The following is a 19,250-nucleotide window of genomic DNA, read 5'->3' as shown; positions in this document are numbered from 1 at the left end:
TAAATAAATAAACTTGAACACATATGTGTTCAACTTGTTAACGTTCATGAACAACGTTCGTGAACAATATTCACGAACCATATTTATTAATAAAACTCTTTTCAATATGCTAAATAAATAATAAAATAAAATAAAATAAAATAAATAAATTTAAATTATCAATCTTAATAACCAATCAAATAATTAAAAGTTTCAAACAATCAAACAAGCTTGAATTGAGAGCTTGATAACATCTAAACAAATTATGCTCAAACCAAGCTCAAGCCAAGCTCGAACCAAGCTCAAGCCAAATTTGAATTGAGAGCTTGATAACATCTAAACGAATCAAGTTCCAACCAAGCTTCAAACAAGCTTAAGCTCATAAAAAATAAACCAAGCCAAGTTTGAACACTCATTTCAAAAGTTTAATTCATTTTAAGTTTGGCTCAGCTCGATTATCTTATCAAACAAGCTTGAACATTCGAAAGCTCGGCTCGGCTCAACTTGTTTACAACCCTAACCATCACCCGTATCACCGCACATTACCATGCATTTATGGCATCTGACACACTCCTTTTCAAGATGGATAACATAAATAATAAAACCTAGCAGAATCAAGAAAGCTGAGAAAAGGGAGTCGGTCGGCAAAACTAAAGATTGTAGGGGTCTAGTCAGTCGATCTTAGGTCTCTTTCGACAAGATTTGAAGGAAATACTTGTGATACAATGAATGATGAGGGCCCCCAGGTGGCATCCACAGGTCAATGGAACTGGAGTAGGTGGAAGTCAAAAATCTAAGGTAGGACAAGGACCGAGGAACCTGCCCAATGGGAATTCCCCCATGCTAATTGGCTAGGGTTGATCAGACACTCTTAGGGCCCAGCTCCCAGCTTGATAGGATATTTACAGGGTCCTCTACTCTCCCTTACATCCCAATCTGCTAATACTGATCGAACTTACTTTGAGGGGCCCATCTCCCCGCTCTACTTATAGGACTTTACTCCCCCTTACATCCCGATCGACTAATGCCGACCGGACTTACTCTGAGGGGTTCATCTCCCTGCTCAGCTGGATATTTATACGACTCTGCTCCCCATCACCTCCCGATTGACTAATGTTGATTGGACATGCTCTCAAGGGGCCAACGCCCTAGTCTGCCAGTTACTTATGGGGTTCTGCTCCCATCACCTCCCGATTGGCTAATGTCGATGAACATGCTTTCAGGAGCCTCGCGTCCTAGTCTGCTAGTTGCTTACAAGGCTCAACTCCCCTTTAGATACTATCATAACTCCTTCACACCTCATGAGAGACTAGACTCCCTGTTCATGACCCATCTTCTGACTAGCAGCTCAATAGGTCTCCCGGCCTATGAGCCCGTTTCGTCATTAATACAACACGTGAGTTTATTAGAAAATTAAAAGATTATATCTTTGCACATATACACAATATTCCTCCATACTTATTGATCCGGCGATGGCGTAGGGTGGGGCCCCTTCGCTGGGGAGGTTCAACGATCGGATGATCGTCACAGACAGAGGAGAGTCAGTTAAGAGACGAGCCAGGCGGCAGGCCCATGTGGCCGAGCGGCGGGGTAAACTCGCGAGGGTTAGGCCGAGCCCATAGCCTAACCAGGCTGAAGAGTTCAAAGAGGCCGATCTGAACCTAGGACGAGCCGAGAGAATGAAGTCCAATCCGGTCAGAATATATATATAGAATGTCACAGAGCGGGCTGGCCGGATAGATCAAAGGAAGTACCATCAGGTTAGCGGCTGACATTTAAGAAGAAAAGGGAAATATGTCTTAAACATCGTTTTGGGAGTCAATGCCGCTGGCTGACGGCGCGAATGGACATGAAATCGTACGGACGAAGATTGCGCCGCCCTAGTGTAAATGCGTCTGCCCCTTTAAGGTAAGGTGTCAGGGATCCCTTCCCGATGTTAACTATTGAGGAAAACGTGGGAAGTCACGTCCGCTCGGGAAGTGTGTAATCAACTCATCGAAGCTCTATATAAGAAGAGGAGTGGTTATCCGCGGAGGTACGCACAAAAACGCTTCTGAGCACCACTATTTCACTTCTTCATTCCTTCTCTTTTCTTGGAGCCGATTGTGTGACTTGAGCGTCGGAGGGCCGTCGCCGGGAACCCCCTTCCGGCTTGGCACTAACGACTTGTGACTGCAGGAGCGAGGCGTTTCCACCACCCGATGAGGAGCGAGGCGTTTCCACCACACGCGAAGATCCACATCGGCAGTATTTCCCGGTAGCCATCCACTCAGCTTCGGGGCAGGATCACTTACAATGGCACTGCAGGATACGATGGAAGCATAGTGATTAGACATGTTATCAAGCGGTGATATGATACCTCATTAAATGTAGATATTACATGAGACATTATAAAAAGAGTCTCTCTCCACTAACGCAAGTCCATTGTCTTTCCTCTATTGTGCGATCGTTCATCTTCTTTCTAGATTTTAACTTAATCGTCAAAATAGCTGTGCTAGGGACCCCTAGCTTGTTTACCGACGTTTTTCTCCTCCTCCTGTTGATGCTTGTAGACGTTCTCAGGAACTGACGACCTGGGGTTTATTCCACCATGCGCCTATGACCTGTGTACCTACATGAACCTCCTTCCATATCCGTGAGACCGACACTAGGGGGGCCGCTAAGATAGCGGATCTACCTTTTTTGTAGACGTTCTCTGACGTTTCCCTGTTGAAATCTTCTTCTAGTCAAACTCCTAGTCAGCTCATCGGTAGTCCATAGCTCACCGTTTTCGAACGGGATCAACGATGATACATGGAGAAGATGAAGAACGGGATCACATAATTGGTACTATCAACAAAATATACAAACCGCACAAACAAAAAAGATATACAAACTATAAAAATCATGATTCCAGCAGGGCCACCTCACCTAATCCATACTTGTTGGTATCAATCTTTCATGATATGCTCAATTCACTCGGCTGATTCAGTCTATCCAACTTGTTCATTCCATCTGATTTGCTCGACTTGTCAAACTAATCGATCCAACCAACGGTTCTATGGGAATTTTCCATGTAAAAGTTTTGTCTTGACTACCGAGCGGTTATCAATTCTCCCACTTGAGGTCATCGTGTTGACAAACTTACACATGTGCAGAATAAAGTACCAGAAAGATTAAGTCAATAGTTCTAGAAATCCAAATTATTATGGAAACTTAGCATAATGACAAAATCACAGCTAACATTTATAAACAAACAGGAACAATTTGATGCCGGCACAACTCAACCACTATCAGTAATACAGTCTTCAAACAAAATCAACTTACGTTATTACCAACAGCGCCAAGAAGTCTCGCCCTGACGTGCTGTCTGTTCACATTGTTTGGTGACTCTCCCTTGGTTATTAATAAAAGGTTGGTTTTGTTTTGAGGCCTGTTTTGTTTTGAGGCCTCCATTAGTTGCTTTCTTTCCTGGTTTTGCACTCTTCTATCATCTCTCTCAGAAGCAATGGCAGCAGAGAGCCCCAAGTCCATTTATGATTTCACAGTCAAGGTGTTGTCTTGATCTCCTGTTCAAATTTTGCTGTTGTTCTATCTGTTCTTACATGGATTTTAGCCTCCAGAAGTTTTCAAAACCTCTTCTTTTTAAGAAAAAAATATTCAAGGAGGCTTTTAGTTTATTTTTTAGATGGATTTGTTCTCAGGATATGAAAGAAAATGATGTGACTCTGAGTAGCTACAGAGGAAAGGTTCTCCTTATTGTTAATGTTGCTTCCAAATGGTAATATATATTTTTTTTCTTCCCAACTTTCACTACTATTTTCTTTTGTTTAGTATTTGATGAGTGCTTTTTGTTAATTGACTTAATTCTTATTAGCCCGGGCTCCTTAAACTACATGGAAGCAAAAACTTCGCAAACTTTCAGTTTTCCATGTTCCTCTTAACTTAAAAAACAACTTAATTTAGGGAGAAACATATCAAGACCTGATGTTTTAATATGGTTTATGGTGATACAGTGGATTGACTCATTCCAACTACAAGGAGTTGAATGTTGTATATGAAAAATACAAGGACCAAGGTTTCAAGTTATCCATTTTCTCAACTCTATTAGATGAACCCTAACAACTTATTTTTATGTACCAACTTTCTAATTGTGTTTATAGGTTTTGAGATCTTAGCATTTCCCTGCAACCAGTTCATGAGTCAAGAACCTGGAAGCAACGAAGAGATTCAGGAGGTAGCTTGCACCATATTCAAAGCCGAGTTCCCCATCTTTGACAAGGTACAAGATTTTAATCAGCTTACTTTTATTTTTAAATCTATGTAACTTGATATCCTAAAATCCATATCTATTCCTATAATGTTCCTTTGCTTTTGTTACATGTGTTCTATCTAACATTAGATTGAAGTGAATGGGAAAAATGCTGCACCTCTCTACAAATTTCTGAAATCCCAGCAAGGTGGTATACTCGGTGATGCCATAAAGTGGAACTTCACTAAGTTTCTCGTGAACAAGAATGGTAAGGTCGTCGACAGATATGCACCCACCACTTCACCGTTGAAAATAGAGGTCATACTCTACACTTTCACTGAAGTACTAAATTCTAAGCTAACGCTATTTCCAAACATTAACAAGTTGAATTGTTCTCTTGCAGAAAGATATTCAGAAATTGTTGGAAGCATGAGCATGTTCAAGTTTTTCGTCTATGTTTTATGCTGGTGATAAGCGCTGTACATGCTTGTTTCAGTTGAAGTCATGGGACACCAGAATCTATCCTCATTGTAATAAGTCACATCCTGTAGGGCTGTTGACATTTGTTAGAAATTTCTTGTGATATCGACATTGACATTCTGATAGCATTGCCATTATATATTATGAACAAAATTATTGTAGTAAAGAATTTGAGTATCAACAGAATGATATATTGTTAAATATTGTTCCTATGAAAGAACAATTTTATTCGGTGATTCAGCAGACGGTGGTATCCTCATATCCCTAATTAGAAAAGAGGATGCTGCCTAGTGACACAACTTAAATATCATCAAGGTAAGCACATCATTTCAGGACAGTAACTTGCCTTGTATTAAGAAGAAGAAAAAACAATGATAAAGTAATTGTTAATGATCCATACTTACATAACAAGCTGCAAGATGGTGTCGATTCTGTGGTGTCCCTGGACAAGAAACAAGGTGTTCTAAAAGGAACTAATTCTGTATTTCCTTTTTCCAAATTGTAACAAACATAGAATAGAATGCATCAATTACCAGTAACAATCATCAGCACTTAATTGTCATGATCTTCCTAGTGTATCAACTAAACCCTTTAGTGTAGTTTATCTTTCACACTTTAAGTGGAACAACCAAGATTTTCTTCCAGATTTAACCATTCTACTTTAGAAATTGGAGTATGGACCTAATAAAACTATCAGATAGGAAAAGAGGTACATGCCAGCCAATCATTAAGATTTTTATGCAATAATGAACACGTGGTCCCTTTTAATGAGCAATATCAGTGATGATGTATCCAGATGTCTCCAAGTTATCCAATGCATTTATATCTTTTCTATGGAAGAATGAATCTCTGCAAAAGTTATCTTCGCAGCATAAGATGGACGGCCTTTAGAGCATGAGGGAGTACTACCCCTCTTTTCCTTACGACCAGAGAGCTTCTAACAATTGTTTGCCAACTGGAGTAACATGCAGTGAAAAATAACAAGTAGGAGGAACTCCAACACGCAAACTATCCACTTTATTTGGAACAACCTCTAGTGTTTATTTTCATTCAAGTTACAACATGCAATACTGATGCAAAATCTCTATTTCAATAGAAACATACACTTGTTTGCAGAAATGCAAGTCAGATATGTTGTTGATCTTTGGACTTCAGAGCATCAACATCTTGCATTCTTTTGTAATTCCTCTACTCTTCTTTGATCAAATGCCTCAATTTCCATTGTGGTGTAATTCCAACAGCGAACTCCCTCCCAACATAATCATAGCAGTAACAAGCAGAGAATTCAATCGATCAGTCAGACTATTAAGCTTGATGAATTCCTCCAAACATTGTAAGAACTCAAAAAAAAATGCAATCCTAATTGCATAATCTGATGGTGCAAGCCACAGCTTGGGCCCAATACTTCAGTCTGGCTTTAACTTCATCAGGATCATCTCCTGGTCATATTGAAAGTGAAGATTGGATCAGATAATGCAAAATATTAATCGGAATCAAAAAGAAACTTTGAAGAGATACAAATTCTTCAATAAACACAACTCTGTTTTGTTTTTGTGCGTGTGTTTTTTTTTTTAAAAAAAAACTATGAGAACATTCGAGCCTTAAGCATTCACATTTGGATAAAAAATGGTTAGTTGGCACCCAAAACTGCTGTTTTCATAATAACTGTTCCAAAATCGTTGGGGCGAAGGGAAAAAATCGGATCTTTAGCCCATTTTCACAAGTAACGAAACGAGACCATGATAAGAGCATAAAAGAGACGACATCAGAACAGTTTCCCCTTACCAGGGCTAGAGATCTTCCAGTTGGCGATGGGAGGCGCCGGCGGAGTCGGGCAAAGATCCACAGACTCGCCCGAAGACGAACGATCGATGGACCTATTCTGCCGCTCATCTAAGAACCTCTGACTCATGGAGTAGCAAAGCTCGAGGGCCGGAAGGGTGTTGCATAGATCGGGAATCTCCTCGTAGCTGAACCCGAACCCTAGGTCGAGGCATCCCTTGAGCTCGTCCAGATCCTCGTCCGTCAGGCTCTTCGTTCTCCCCACAACGTCCAGCCCATCCTCCCCGCCGTCCTCCGCGTCGACGTACCCTTCGAGCATCACCCCGCCGCCCTTTCGCGGCCACGGCTCCTCCGCCCACTTTCCTCTCCACAGAATCACCTCCTCCTCATCATCATCCTCAACCTCCTCCGCCACGACCTTCCGCTCCTCCTCCTCCTTCCTCTCCTTAGCGCAATCCGATTCCGAGCATTGGCTTCCCATCGCCCTCTTTCTGTCCAGTCTCTGCTGCTTCCATGGGCATGGACGCCGGCATTTTAAATGCGGATTCAAATGGGAACGGATGACAATGATGGCTATGATGACACTGGATGCATCAACGCATGGTGATGGCCGAGAGAACACAATACTTTTCACACTCAGAGGCAACCACCACGTTTTATAGCAATTCTTTTTCTACTAACATTACATTCAACAAAACTCACTACTTGCCGTATTATTGGTTCCTGGGCTGGGCCCCACGACACGATTAATTTGGTCACCTGGATCTCGTGGTGGCGTGTCGTGGCGCGTCAATCGCGGGAGAAACGAGTGGTAGAAAAGAGCTCGCCAGATGGTGGGACCAGCCACATAGTGAGTCAGTTGTGGACCATGGACGCTCGGCCATCTATGCGGTAGGATGCTCGGCCACGTGCCATTATCCGAATATTCCACAGCATAGAATCCGTCGTGTACGTGACAGCTGTCGGTCACTTGCCGATGCTTGCCTTCTATTGCATATTTGTAGTGTCGGTCGACAAGATGAATTTATTGACACTAATATCACTTTTTTCATAGTTTTTATTTTCTAATTACATTAATCATTTATATGACATAATTAATATGATATAATACATCGTTAATTTGGGAAGAAAAAACAATGTAGAAACTCCTCTAACCATAGTAGATTCCCATGTGGTACCTTGTACAAAAGTTTTTATTTTAATTGATTACAGAAGTTTTTATTTTAATTTATTACAGAGTTAGGATACCTAACCCTGCATATATGTTCATATTGAACCAATATTCAAACCTATAGCCAACATATATTACCTCAATCATTGAGAAAATGCTTTGAATAAATAAACAACTAAAGTCAATGCTTTGGTGACAATGTCACTAGGATTGAATAAACAACTTGCTTAGAATTGAGCGATCAAATCGATTAGATAAAATTGAACAAATTAATTTTTTAATAAATTAAATTAATTGAATGTTATCATTGATGCAGTGATAAGGAGGAGTTCATCTTAAAAAAGGTCTTCATCGCAATGGAGATCAAAGTCAAGACGATCAACATCTCATTATCACTGGTCGGGCGAGCGAGTGAGTTCGCCCGATCGAGATATGAAAGGTCCGATCCGACATCATCACTAGCTCTGTCATCAGTTAAGATGCTCAAGACAGGAATGAACGACAAGTGTCTGCAGAAGCAGGCTGAGGGACTACCCCGCTCGGCCTTACATCAATACTCAGATCAGTAGAGTAGAGTCATAGCCGAGCAGAACACGCATGAACAACGCTAATATAGCCGAGCGACTATCCCGCTCGGTCAAGGTACACGTGCAGCAACCAAACAGTGGAAGTATTGGTCGAATGGCTTTCCCGTTCGGCCAAGTAGTGGATTCATCAACCAGACAACAGAGCGGTCATCCCGCTCGGCCTAACAATGGACGACATTGGGACAGGGAACTCTCAGCCGAGCAGACATCCCGTTCGGTTGAGCAACAGACACGCCAAGATATTCTTCGACATCCTTTTGGGAGTTAGTGCTGCCGACAGACGGCATGATCAGGCAGAAGATCGTATGGCGAAAGCTTCCACTGTCATTTCAGATATATGCTTGCCCCATTAAGGTACTATATCAGGGATACTTTACTGACATGTCTCTTCAGGGAAAGTTTGAGATTGCATGTCCACTTTAAGATACGTGCACGCACGCTACAGGAGCCCTATATAAAGGAAGTCCAGGCATCGACAGAGGTATGTTTTTCTCGCGCTCTCTACAGTTGCGCTACAGTTTCTCGTTTCTTCTTCTTGCCTCGCCGGAGACTGACTTGAGCGTCGGAGGGTCATCACCGGGACCCCTTCCCTGACTCGGCACTGACACTATTTGTGTTACATGTGGGAACGAAGTCCATCGGAAATCAGTTAGAGCATCACATCCCAGCAACCATCTCCTTAACTTTCGAACCGAATCAATCATGAAGGCCAAACAACCCAAACTGATAAAAAATAATAATTAATTACATTGATTATGAAATTAAATGTTCTTTTTTCATTAAAAAAAATAATTGAATAGGACTATTCAATCTAATGAAAAATTATCATTTATTTCATAAAATTCTTTTTTGTGGTTTTAAAATAAGGCATGTGCCCTTTTTCTATTTTGTATTTATTAAATAAGAAAATAGCTACTTTATTTTTTTTATATAGAAAAATTGCAATCCAAAAATTTAAAAGATCTTATATTAATAAATGCGGTCCACATGGGTAGTTATTTAATAAGTGATGTTAGTCTTCGAACTTAATCGAATTTATTTTTTTTGGCTTGTAGTTAATTAGGGTAGTTGTTTCTAGCCATTGGTTGGTGGAGTGTGCCTCACCCTAATCCAATTCCACATAAAATCTATTTCCACATCATGTATCTCCAAATCTCTACTTAAGTCATTTCATAATATTATTTTCATATCATGGAGATGAAAAAATACTATTGATCCGGTGGTAAGAACAGGGGGTCTCGTTCGGTGAGGTCAACGCCACGTGGGAGTCAAAATGGAAGGATGCCCGTCCGGAGATGGGAGGTCCGAACGTCCGACCGGACGGCCGTCCGGCTGGTGTCGGGCTGATGGTTAAAGGCGCCCTGTAAGAAGTCAGGGTTCTGGCGCTCAGGGGGAAAGATCGCAGGGACGAGCGGACTGCATGCTCGGCCAATGCCATAAGGTAACATACTGCTAATGGTCTCCACAAAGCACGTGATGGAGAATCTCCCCAAGTAAATCATCGCATACGTCCGGCCGGATGTTGAAGGAGCTGGCCGACCGGACGACAGATCTGGAGCAAAGGGGAAAAGGTCAAGGGACGTCTTTTTCTGACAGCAGGTATGTTTCACACGCAAGCCATGCTCCAAATCTTATGACAGGAGATTTCGCTGTCCCATCGAGGACATGCTTGGACTGTAGCAGTATGGGTCAGGGAAGCTCACTAACAAACCCTTACGGGGGTATGGGCCATGGACACGTGTACACCTCGTTAGGTGTACACCCACTTCTTCGCTGCCCTATATAAAGGCTCTCTTACTTCGCCGGAGGTACGCACGCTACTAGTTTAGGAGCCCCTTTCTCTCTATTGAGCTTCGCCTGACTTGAGCGTCGGAGGGTCGCCGTTGGGAACCCCTTCCCGGCCCGACTTCTGTGCAGGTTCGCCGAAGCTTTGGAGGCCTACGCCATCGACTAGGAGAGCGCCACGTGCCCAGCGTCCCTTGGTTCGGCGATTCGGACAGGATCAATTTGGCGCCGTCTGTGGGAACGCTCCTGCATCCGATCGGAAGCAATGGATGAAGTTGGACGACCACACATGGTGATGCTCTCCGTGGAGAAACCCGACGCTCTGATAGAGGTAAGAGTATCTAGGCTCGTGGAGCAACAGGAGCAGAAGGCTCAAGTAAAAGGATAACGCAGCAGGCCGCCTCCACCTCTGGGGGGACCGAGCGGCCATAGAGGACCGACCGGGAAGTTTCGCGATCCTCTCGGCCTTGATAAATTTCGACGAGTACATTGTATCCACCTCACTCCACGGGTATTCGGGAGTTGAGAAATTGTGTTAGATCTTATGCTGATCGACAGGTTAGTTTTTTAGATATAGTTTCTTTCGGGCATAGAATTCATCGTAATTTTCCGAAAGAAGGCCCGTGCCGTTCGGCCGGAGGTATAGTATCCGAGCCAAGCACTCGATGCCGAAGGACCCAAGTCATTCGGTCGGAGGTATAATATTCGAGCCAAACGCTCGACGAAGAAGACCCCGAGCCGTTCGGCCGGGAGTACGTTATCCGAGCTGGATGAAAGGTGCACGAATGTAATTCATTTTTGTGTATATGCTAGTCGCCTATGTACTTGTAATGCAGGAAGCAAAAAGATGAAAACACATTGAGCATTCTCCGCCGAACGGCTTACTGCGTGAAGACCCCTGGCCGTTCGGCCGGGGCATATAAAATACGAGCCGCGCGCTCGATAACGAAGGCCCCTCGCCCCTCGGCAGGGCGTATATAATCAGTTAAAAGTTAGCCGTAAAGGCCGTCGAGCTCCGACGTTAAATATCGAGAGACGAGCCGACGTCTATAAATGTCCGAGCAGAAGACCGTCGAGCTCCGACGTTAAATATCGAGAGACGAGCCGGCGTCTATAAACGTCCGAGCGGAAGACCGTCGAGCTCCGACGTTAAATATCGAGAGACGAGCCGGCGTCTATAAACGTCCGAGCGGAAGACCGTCGAGCTCCGACGTAAAATATCGAGAGACGAGCCCGCGTCTATAAACCCTCCGAGCGGAAGACCGTCGAGCTCCGACGTTAAATATCGAGAGAGGCGGCGTCATAAACCCTCCGGCGGAATACCGTCGAGCTCCGGCGTTAAATATCGAGAGAGGCGGCGTCTATAAACCCTTCGAGCGGAATACCGTCGAGCTCCGGCGTTAAATATCGAGGCGAGCCGGCGTCTATAAACCCTCCGAGCGGAAGACCGCCGAGCTCCGATGTTAAATATCGAGGGCGGCGTCTATAAACCCTCGGCGGAAGACCGCCGAGCTCGGCGTTAAATATCGAGAGCCGGCGTCTATAAACGTCCGGCGGAAGACCGTCGAGCTCCGACGTTAAATATCGAAAGACGAGTCGGCGTCTATAAATCATCCGAGCGGAAGACCGTCGAGCTCCGACGTTAAATATCGAGAGACGAGCCGGCGTCTATAAACCCTCCGAGCGGAAGACCGTCGAGCTCCGATGTTAAATATCGAGAGACGAGCCGGCGTCTATAAACCCTCCGAGCGGAAGACCGTCGAGCTCCGACGTTAAATATCGAGAGACGAGCCGGCGTCTATAAACCCTCCGAGCGGAAGACCGTCGAGCTCCGACGTTAAATATCGAGAGACGAGCCGGCGTCTATAAACCCTCCGAGCGGAAGACCGTCGAGCTCGACGTTAAATATCGAGAGACGAGCCGACGTCTATAAACGTCCGGCGGAAGACCGTCGAGCTCCGGCGTTAAATATCGAGAGACGAGCCGGCAATGTCCGAGCGGAAGACCATCGAGCTCGGACGTTAAAGACGAGACGGCGTCTATAAATGTCCGAGCGGAAGACCGTCGAGCTCCGACGTTAAATATCGAGAGAGAGCCGGCGTCTATAAACCCTCCGGCGGAAGACCGTCGAGCTCGGCGTTAAATATCGAGACGAGGCGTCTATAAACCCTCCGGCGGAAGATCGTCGAGCTCCGACGTTAAATATCGAGACGAGTGGCGTCTATAAACCCTCCGGCGGAAGACCGCCGAGCTCAGGCGTTAAATATCGAGAGGCGGCGTCTATAAACCCTCCGGCGGAAGACCGTCGAGTTCCGACGTTAAATATCGAGGCGACGTCTATAAACGTCCGAGCGGAAGACCGTCGAGCTCCGACGTTAAATATCGAGAGACGAGCCGGCGTCTATAAACCCTCCGAGCGGAAGACCGTCGAGTTCCGACGTTAAATATCGAGAGACGAGCCGGCGTCTATAAACGTCCGAGCGGAAGACCGTCGAGCTCCGACGTTAAATATCGAGAGACGAGCCGGCGTCTATAAACCCTCCGAGCGGAAGGCCGTCAAGCTCCGACGTTAAATATCGAGAGACGAGCCGGCGTCTATAAACCCTCCGAGCGGAAGGCCGTCGAGCTCCGACGTTAAATATCGAGAGACGAGCCGACGTCTATAAACGCCCGATTGGAAGATCGTCGTGTGGGTGAGGCCAATAAGAAGGATGCAATTCCTCCAGAAACTCGCCTTCAATATCGATAAAACCGACTCCATGTCCTGCTCGGCTCAGAGCACAAAGGTACTTGTCGGCTTCTAGTGAGCGATCTCTGCTACCTAAGCGGAAGGTTACGCACTCGAAATAAATAGCCGAGCGGAAAGGTAACTCCAAGTACTTCGCTATACTCCCTTTCGAATGCCAGAAGAGTGATAATAGGCGAGTGGACGACACACATGCTAACTTAAAAGGACAGCGTGCAAAAGGAAAACACCGCATTCAAATTAAAACTTTAGGCCGGGCAGCCTAAGTACAAAAGGGATCATATCTAGCCGAGTGGCCGAATTACAAAAGTTACTCTATGTAATCGTAAAGGGTCTTGGGAATGCTTTCCAGGAGTGCCACTTGATCGCGGGCCGGAATGGTAGTGGACTCTGGAAGAAGACCCTTGGACTTCAGATAGTTGGTGGTCGCGGTCATAGCCAAGTCGAAGGCTATGTACATCCGCTCGCAGATTTTCTCCGAGAATTCAGGCGAGCGGATGTAGCCCTGTCTTAAGGCAGCAACTTGACTTGGCTCGGCATCTTGATATTCTTTGAAGGCCGCCTGGGAGCCAGTGAGGGCCTCATTCAGACTCTGAAGCTTTGCCGCGTCGGCCGAGCGGCCCACCTTCTCTCTGTCGAGCTGCTCCATTAGCTCTTTTACCTTAAGCTCCAGGCCCCGAGCCTCCACGTTCTTTTTCTCCAAATCGGAGATGGCCGTATTTTTTCGGGTGGTGGCCAGGGTTAATTTTGTGTCGAGCGACTTGACTTGTCGCTCAGACTCGGCCAGGGCGTGGGCCTGATCGGCCGTTTTCTTCTGCTCGGCCGCCAACAGATCTTGAGCTTTCTTCAGCTCCTTTTGCAGCTCGGAGTAAGACGGGCCCTGAGAGCCGGACGGACCGCCTGCCGCCTTCAGTTGCCTCAGCTCCTCGTCCACCATAGCCAGGCGGTTGGAGACGGCTATCTCTTCCACCCATCGCTGATGCAAAAAGGCGAAATTGTCAAAGGCCGAGCGGAAAAATGCAAGTGAAGCTTAATAAAAGAAAACTTACCCCCGTGGACTCCTGCATATGGCTATTGGCCAAGTTCCGGAGGGGGATCATTGCAATGCGCGCCCGAGCGTCGGCCCACATCTCGGCCAGGGGCCCTTTCAAGGTGATGGTATGCTCGGGCGCGGTTGGCCGGTCGGCTTCTGGCAGCAATTCTTCAGTCGGGAGATGAAGGGTGACCCGTACTGTGCGGCCGTGACCAGGGATTGTCCGACCGGGATCAGAAGCCGGCGCAGAAAACTGCGAATGGATAGTTGAGCTCTTGACCGAGTGCCGAGCGGGTGGGCGGGTGCTGACCGGAATAGCCTCAATGGGGGCTTCCGGCTCGTCCCATTCAGAAGGAGTCCGGTCGGACGAAATGGCTTCGACCTCTGGCGCCTTGCCTCGAGCGGCGGCGGTTGCTCACTCGGACGGTTGGACCGTTGACGTGGCCGAGCGCAGAGGAGTCTCCACTCGGCGCCTCTTTTGTAGAGGCTGCTCCTCCTCCCGAGCGGAACCTTCCTCGGGTGCAGTTCGTTCTTGGGGAGGGGTGGCTCCGCTGGCCACATTTTGTTGAGAGGCCTGAGCGGCCGACTCAGCCTGAGTCCCGCTCTCACCTTCGTGGGATCCGACCGGATGGATACCCAAAGCTTCCATTTCTCTGGCCGCCGCGGCTTCCAGAGCGGCCGCCTTTCTCTTCAAAACGTCGGCCATCACTGAATCCATGACGATGTCCGCTGCAAAAGAAAGAAAGGAAATCAGTTAGCGATCAAAGCAAATGTCCAAGTAAAGTTCTTACCGAAGCTGGCCGGAAGAGGAGTCCGTATAGGACTCAGACCGAAGATATACATCACTCCTTCATGAAGGAGCTTATTGATGTCGAGTCGCAGACCGGCTAGTATGTTTGCAGCGTGGAGGTAGTCCGGTCGGGTCTTGAACTTCTTCAGCTCGGGAGTAGGGGGCAAGCTGACTTGCCACTTTGTCGGGAAGGTGGCCTTCCAATGTTTATTGGAAGAAGGAGTTTGTTGAAAAAGACCAAGCCGGGTCGAGCTTGGAACATGAAGGTGCCCGGCTCGGCTTGCTTGGGGTAATAGAAATAAAAGAAGACCTCCGGTCGGAGGGGGATGTTGTGAATCTTAAACAAAACGACAACACTGCAAAGGAGACGGAAGGTATTGGGTACTAGACTGCCGAGCGGCACACCGAAAAAATTGCAGACATCTATGATGAAAGGATGTACAGGGAAGCGAAGACCGGCGGTAAACTGGTCTCGGAAGACACAGAAAGCTCCGCGCGGCGGCCTATGGGGCCGAGCAGAAGGACCGGCTAAACGAATTTCGAAATCCTCTGGGATTTCGAAATTGTCTGTCAAAATATCAAAGTCCCGCTATTCGAATCGGGACTGCATGGTGGTGTACCATGGGCCGAGCGACTGGTCTTCGGGATTTGAAGAACTAGCCATTGGCCGATTGGAAGAAATCAAAAGGCAAAAAGGTAGGAGAAAAATGACAGCAAACGAAAGGAGGTTTCAAGGATCGAAACTAAGGAAAAAATGCGGAGGAAACACTGGAAAGGAGGAAGGAAAGATATAAAATCTTACTGCGAGGAAAGGGATCGCGAAAAAGGCGCCGGAGAGCGTCGAAGAGCAGAAACAGGATCGCCGGAGCTCCAAAGCACTGGAGGCAGTGGTCGAGATCGCGGAAGCAAATGAGGGAGAGAAGGAAACGAAGGCTTATAGGGCGGAGGCCGGCCGGCCTCCACCGTTGGATACAGGTCACGGGAATCAAAGCGTGCATCTTGCCGTCCATTTCGAATCGCTTCGATCGCATCAAAACACCATGCCGCCGCCGTTGTAGGCTGATGGCATTGCGCCACGTGACATTCTACCATTCGGAGCATTTAATGAAAGCATGCTCAACCTTAATGTCGAAGATTGGCGCAAAACCCGAGGAGATCCGGTGAATGCCATTGTTGATTTGTTCAAGGCCATCTCTGCGATAGGCCGATCGGAGGATACTAGCACGGAGGAGCTGCCCGGCTAGATTCGCAGTCCAGTCAGTCGGACAATTCGCCTCCTTCGACTAGACTTGAAGGAGAGGCAAGTGATCCGGTGGTAAGAACAGGGGACCCCGTTCGGTGAGGTCAACGCCACGTGAGAGTCAAAGTGGAAGGATGCCCATCCGGAGATGGGAGGTCCGAACGTCCGACCGACCGGCCGTCCGACCGGCCGGCCGTCCGGCCGGTGTCGGGCTGATGGTTAAAGGCGCCCTGTAAGAAGTCAGGGTTCTGGCGCTCAGGGGGAAAGATCGCAGGGACGAGCGGACTGCACGCTCGGCCAATGCCATAAGGTAACATACTGCTAATGGTCTCCACAAAGCACGTGATGGAGAATCTCCCCAAGTAAATCATCGCATACGTCCGGCCGGATGTTGAAGGAGCTGGCCGACCGGACGACAGATCTAGAGCAAAGGGGAAAAGGTCAAGGGACGTCTTTTTCTGACAGCAGGTATGTTTCACACGCAAGCCATGCTCCAAATCTTATGACAGGAGATTTCGCTGTCCCATCGAGGATATGCTTGGACTGTAGCAGTATGGGTCAGGGAAGCTCACTGACAAGCCCTTACGGGGGTATGGGCTATGGACACGTGTACACCTCGTTAGGCGTACACCCACTTCTTCGCTGCCCTATATAAAGGCCCTCTTACTTCGCCGGAGGTACGCACGCTACTAGTTTAGGAGCCCCTTTCTCTCTATTGAGCTTCGCCTGACTTGAGCGTCGGAGGGTCGCCGCCGGGAACCCCTTCCCGGCCCGACTTCTGTGCAGGTTCGCCGGAGCTTTGGAGGCCTACGCCATCGACTAGGAGAGCGTCACGTGCCCAGTGTCCCTTGGTTCGACGATTCGGACAGGATCAACTATTTATTGTATGATAGAAATAAAAAAGAAAAGAAAAGAAAAAACAATTATTTCAAACATTATATTTCATTTTGAATAATATAATTTTAACATTACTCTGTATAAATACAAATTAAAAATAATAATAATATCTCATCTCAGCTTTACTGTTTGATATGATATGAAATTTCAGAGTGTATTTTAGTTGCAACTCTATCATCTAAAATGTTATATCCTCTATCTTATCTATTAGCTCATGTGCTCAATCAAAGGGACTTCCTTTTCCTCTTCCCCAAGTAAACACCAGGAGAGGAGAGAATTTTGATTAAGCCCAGCCCATTCAGTCCGGTTGAAGTATCCTTGACCTTGAGTCCGTTTGAAATCAGATCCTAACATGACCCAACATTTGAGGACATTTTAAAAATACCCCTCAAAGTTTGTTAATATCCAAGTCTTTTTAAATATTTTATTTATTTCCGAAACTATTCTAAAATTACTCTTTTTTTTTAATAAAGAGAGAACATTTTACATTGTGAAAGTATTTTTAAAAATGTATTAAATATTTTTAAAATAAACTATTTTTATCTTCCGAACTCAGAACACATAAAAACGATAATTTACTTAACCGTGTGAGCAAATTGCATTTCATTTCATTTGATGTATCCAAGTTCTAAAATACTCAAATCACACAGCATATTTTTCAAATACCCTTCATCTCTCCACCGTCCACCGGCCAATTTTATTCAAAACTGACTAATAGAATTACCGAACTCCAAATAACTTTAAATTAAAATCAATATATACTTCTATAAGTCTACTTAATATATTTATATCACTAGAATTAGATAGTATAAATTAAGAGTAATAAATTAAATTGAGTGCATATCTTTAATTTATTACTTTATTCATTCATAAATTCATTATTCTTAATTTATATTGATTCTGTCTAAAAATAATAAAGATAACTGACTAAAGATGTGATTTTATGATTAATCGTGTGAAGACTTCGCTCCGTCTTGTAAAATCAAGGACGTCAGTGTTGCACTAGGGAAGGGGTCTCCGACGTTGATCCTCTGACACTTAAGTTAGTTAGTAGAATAGTAGAAGAATAGTAGAAACTGTAGCAACAAGAGCATGATCGTAGAATAATGCATATCTTCTCCACTACATGGACCCCCTTTATATAGTGGTCCTATAGCGTATGTACACGCTTCTGAAAGCACGTGCATATTTCCCCATCTTCCTATCAAAAGACAGGTTAGAAAAGTGTCTCTAACATCATTCCTTAACAGGATGTGCAAATCCCTGACATGACAGTAGAAGTTTTCGTCGTAAGATTTGCCTGTTGACCATGTCATGCTGTCAACGGTACCAACTCCCAGAAAAATACAATGGGCTAAGCAAGGGGCCCCACTATTTGGTCGAGCGAGAGAGTCGCTCGGCCAGGAATCCCCGCTTGGTCACTCTAAGATGTTCTTCTCTATGATCGCTCGACTTGGTAGGTTATTCCTCGTACGACCGGATAGGCGGTCCGGTCGAACTAGCCCTTATATGTTCGTCATAGCTGCGAACATTTGTTCTCCTCCCTTTAGTCGTCCGGTTATCGGGTCGCTGCTTATCTCCTGGGCGAACGAGCGATCTGGTCAGACGAGCCTCCAGGTGACACCATAATACTGGGCCCTCCTTTTGCTGAGTGGACGGCCATACTCGATCGGACTCTTCAGGCCCGATCGGCCCGTTGTCACTCGTTCGACCAACTTTGGTGACTCGACGATTCTATATCTTTGACCGTCTTGACTTTGACATCTATATCGACTGCTTTTCTCACTTTTGACTCGTCATTGGTGGACTTCTTTTACTACCGCATCATATGTTATCAAATTCATATATATAAAGGCATAGGTACATTAAAGATGTTTTTAAGAGTATATTAGTTTTCATTTGACTGATTCAGATTTCTGTATATCTATTATTCAGTTTCAAAATTTGATAGTTTTTAAATCAAAGAGTTCTAGGAATCTATTGATTAGTTAATATCATTATTTTAGGGATTATAATGAGCTTGTTATAAATTTTATTGGGCTTTTGTCAATTTAAAAATTTATGGTTGTCAATTATATTATCAAATTTAAATTTGAAGATATAAATATATTGAGAAGACTTTAAGCGATATATTAGTTTTGATTGAAAGTTATTCAGTCAATTTTCGGATGAAACTAGTGATGGACCTAAAGAAAAAGAGGTGTATTTCAAGAATACGTTATGTAATTTGGATATTTTAAAACTTGGAATGATGTAAATTGCATATATGAAAAATATATTTTTTTAGTTGATGTCTGATATTCAACTTACGTAGATTAATTTTAGGGTGATTAGCTTGACTTTATGAAAATTTTCCATTAACTAAATCAGAAAATGCTCACAACGAATGATCCATTAATCTACTATTCTTAGATCAATCCTTTATTAAGAAAAATTTATCTATTGATTTATTAAAATTATGACTCCATCCCTATATAATATTGAGGAAATGTCACTTCATCCGACAAAAAATGAATACTTTTATATATT

General features: G+C 45.1%; 2 protein-coding genes across 2 annotated transcripts; one reads left to right on the top strand and one right to left on the bottom strand.

The window, feature by feature from the left end:
* The first annotated feature begins 3,377 nt into the window (after positions 1–3,377).
* LOC121988959 (probable glutathione peroxidase 2) lies at positions 3,378–4,891 on the top strand. Its single transcript, XM_042542698.1, has 6 exons — positions 3,378–3,511; positions 3,663–3,739; positions 3,975–4,036; positions 4,122–4,240; positions 4,361–4,528; positions 4,614–4,891. The coding sequence occupies exons 1-6, from the start codon at positions 3,467–3,469 to the stop codon at positions 4,641–4,643; spliced, it is 501 nt and encodes a 166-aa protein (XP_042398632.1). The 5' UTR covers positions 3,378–3,466; the 3' UTR covers positions 4,644–4,891.
* An 815-nt stretch (positions 4,892–5,706) lies between these two features.
* LOC121988957 lies at positions 5,707–7,136 on the bottom strand. Its single transcript, XM_042542697.1, has 2 exons — positions 6,476–7,136; positions 5,707–6,129 (listed from the first exon to the last, which is right to left on the bottom strand). The coding sequence occupies exons 1-2, from the start codon at positions 6,951–6,953 to the stop codon at positions 6,050–6,052; spliced, it is 558 nt and encodes a 185-aa protein (XP_042398631.1). The 5' UTR covers positions 6,954–7,136; the 3' UTR covers positions 5,707–6,049.
* Positions 7,137–19,250: the final 12,114 nt, after the last annotated feature.

This window comes from Zingiber officinale, chromosome 6B (assembly GCF_018446385.1).
Source record: "Zingiber officinale cultivar Zhangliang chromosome 6B, Zo_v1.1, whole genome shotgun sequence".
Classification (NCBI taxonomy): Eukaryota; Viridiplantae; Streptophyta; class Magnoliopsida; order Zingiberales; family Zingiberaceae; genus Zingiber; species Zingiber officinale.
Note: the sequence above shows the minus strand (reverse complement) of the source record. Positions and strands in the feature narration are given on the sequence as shown.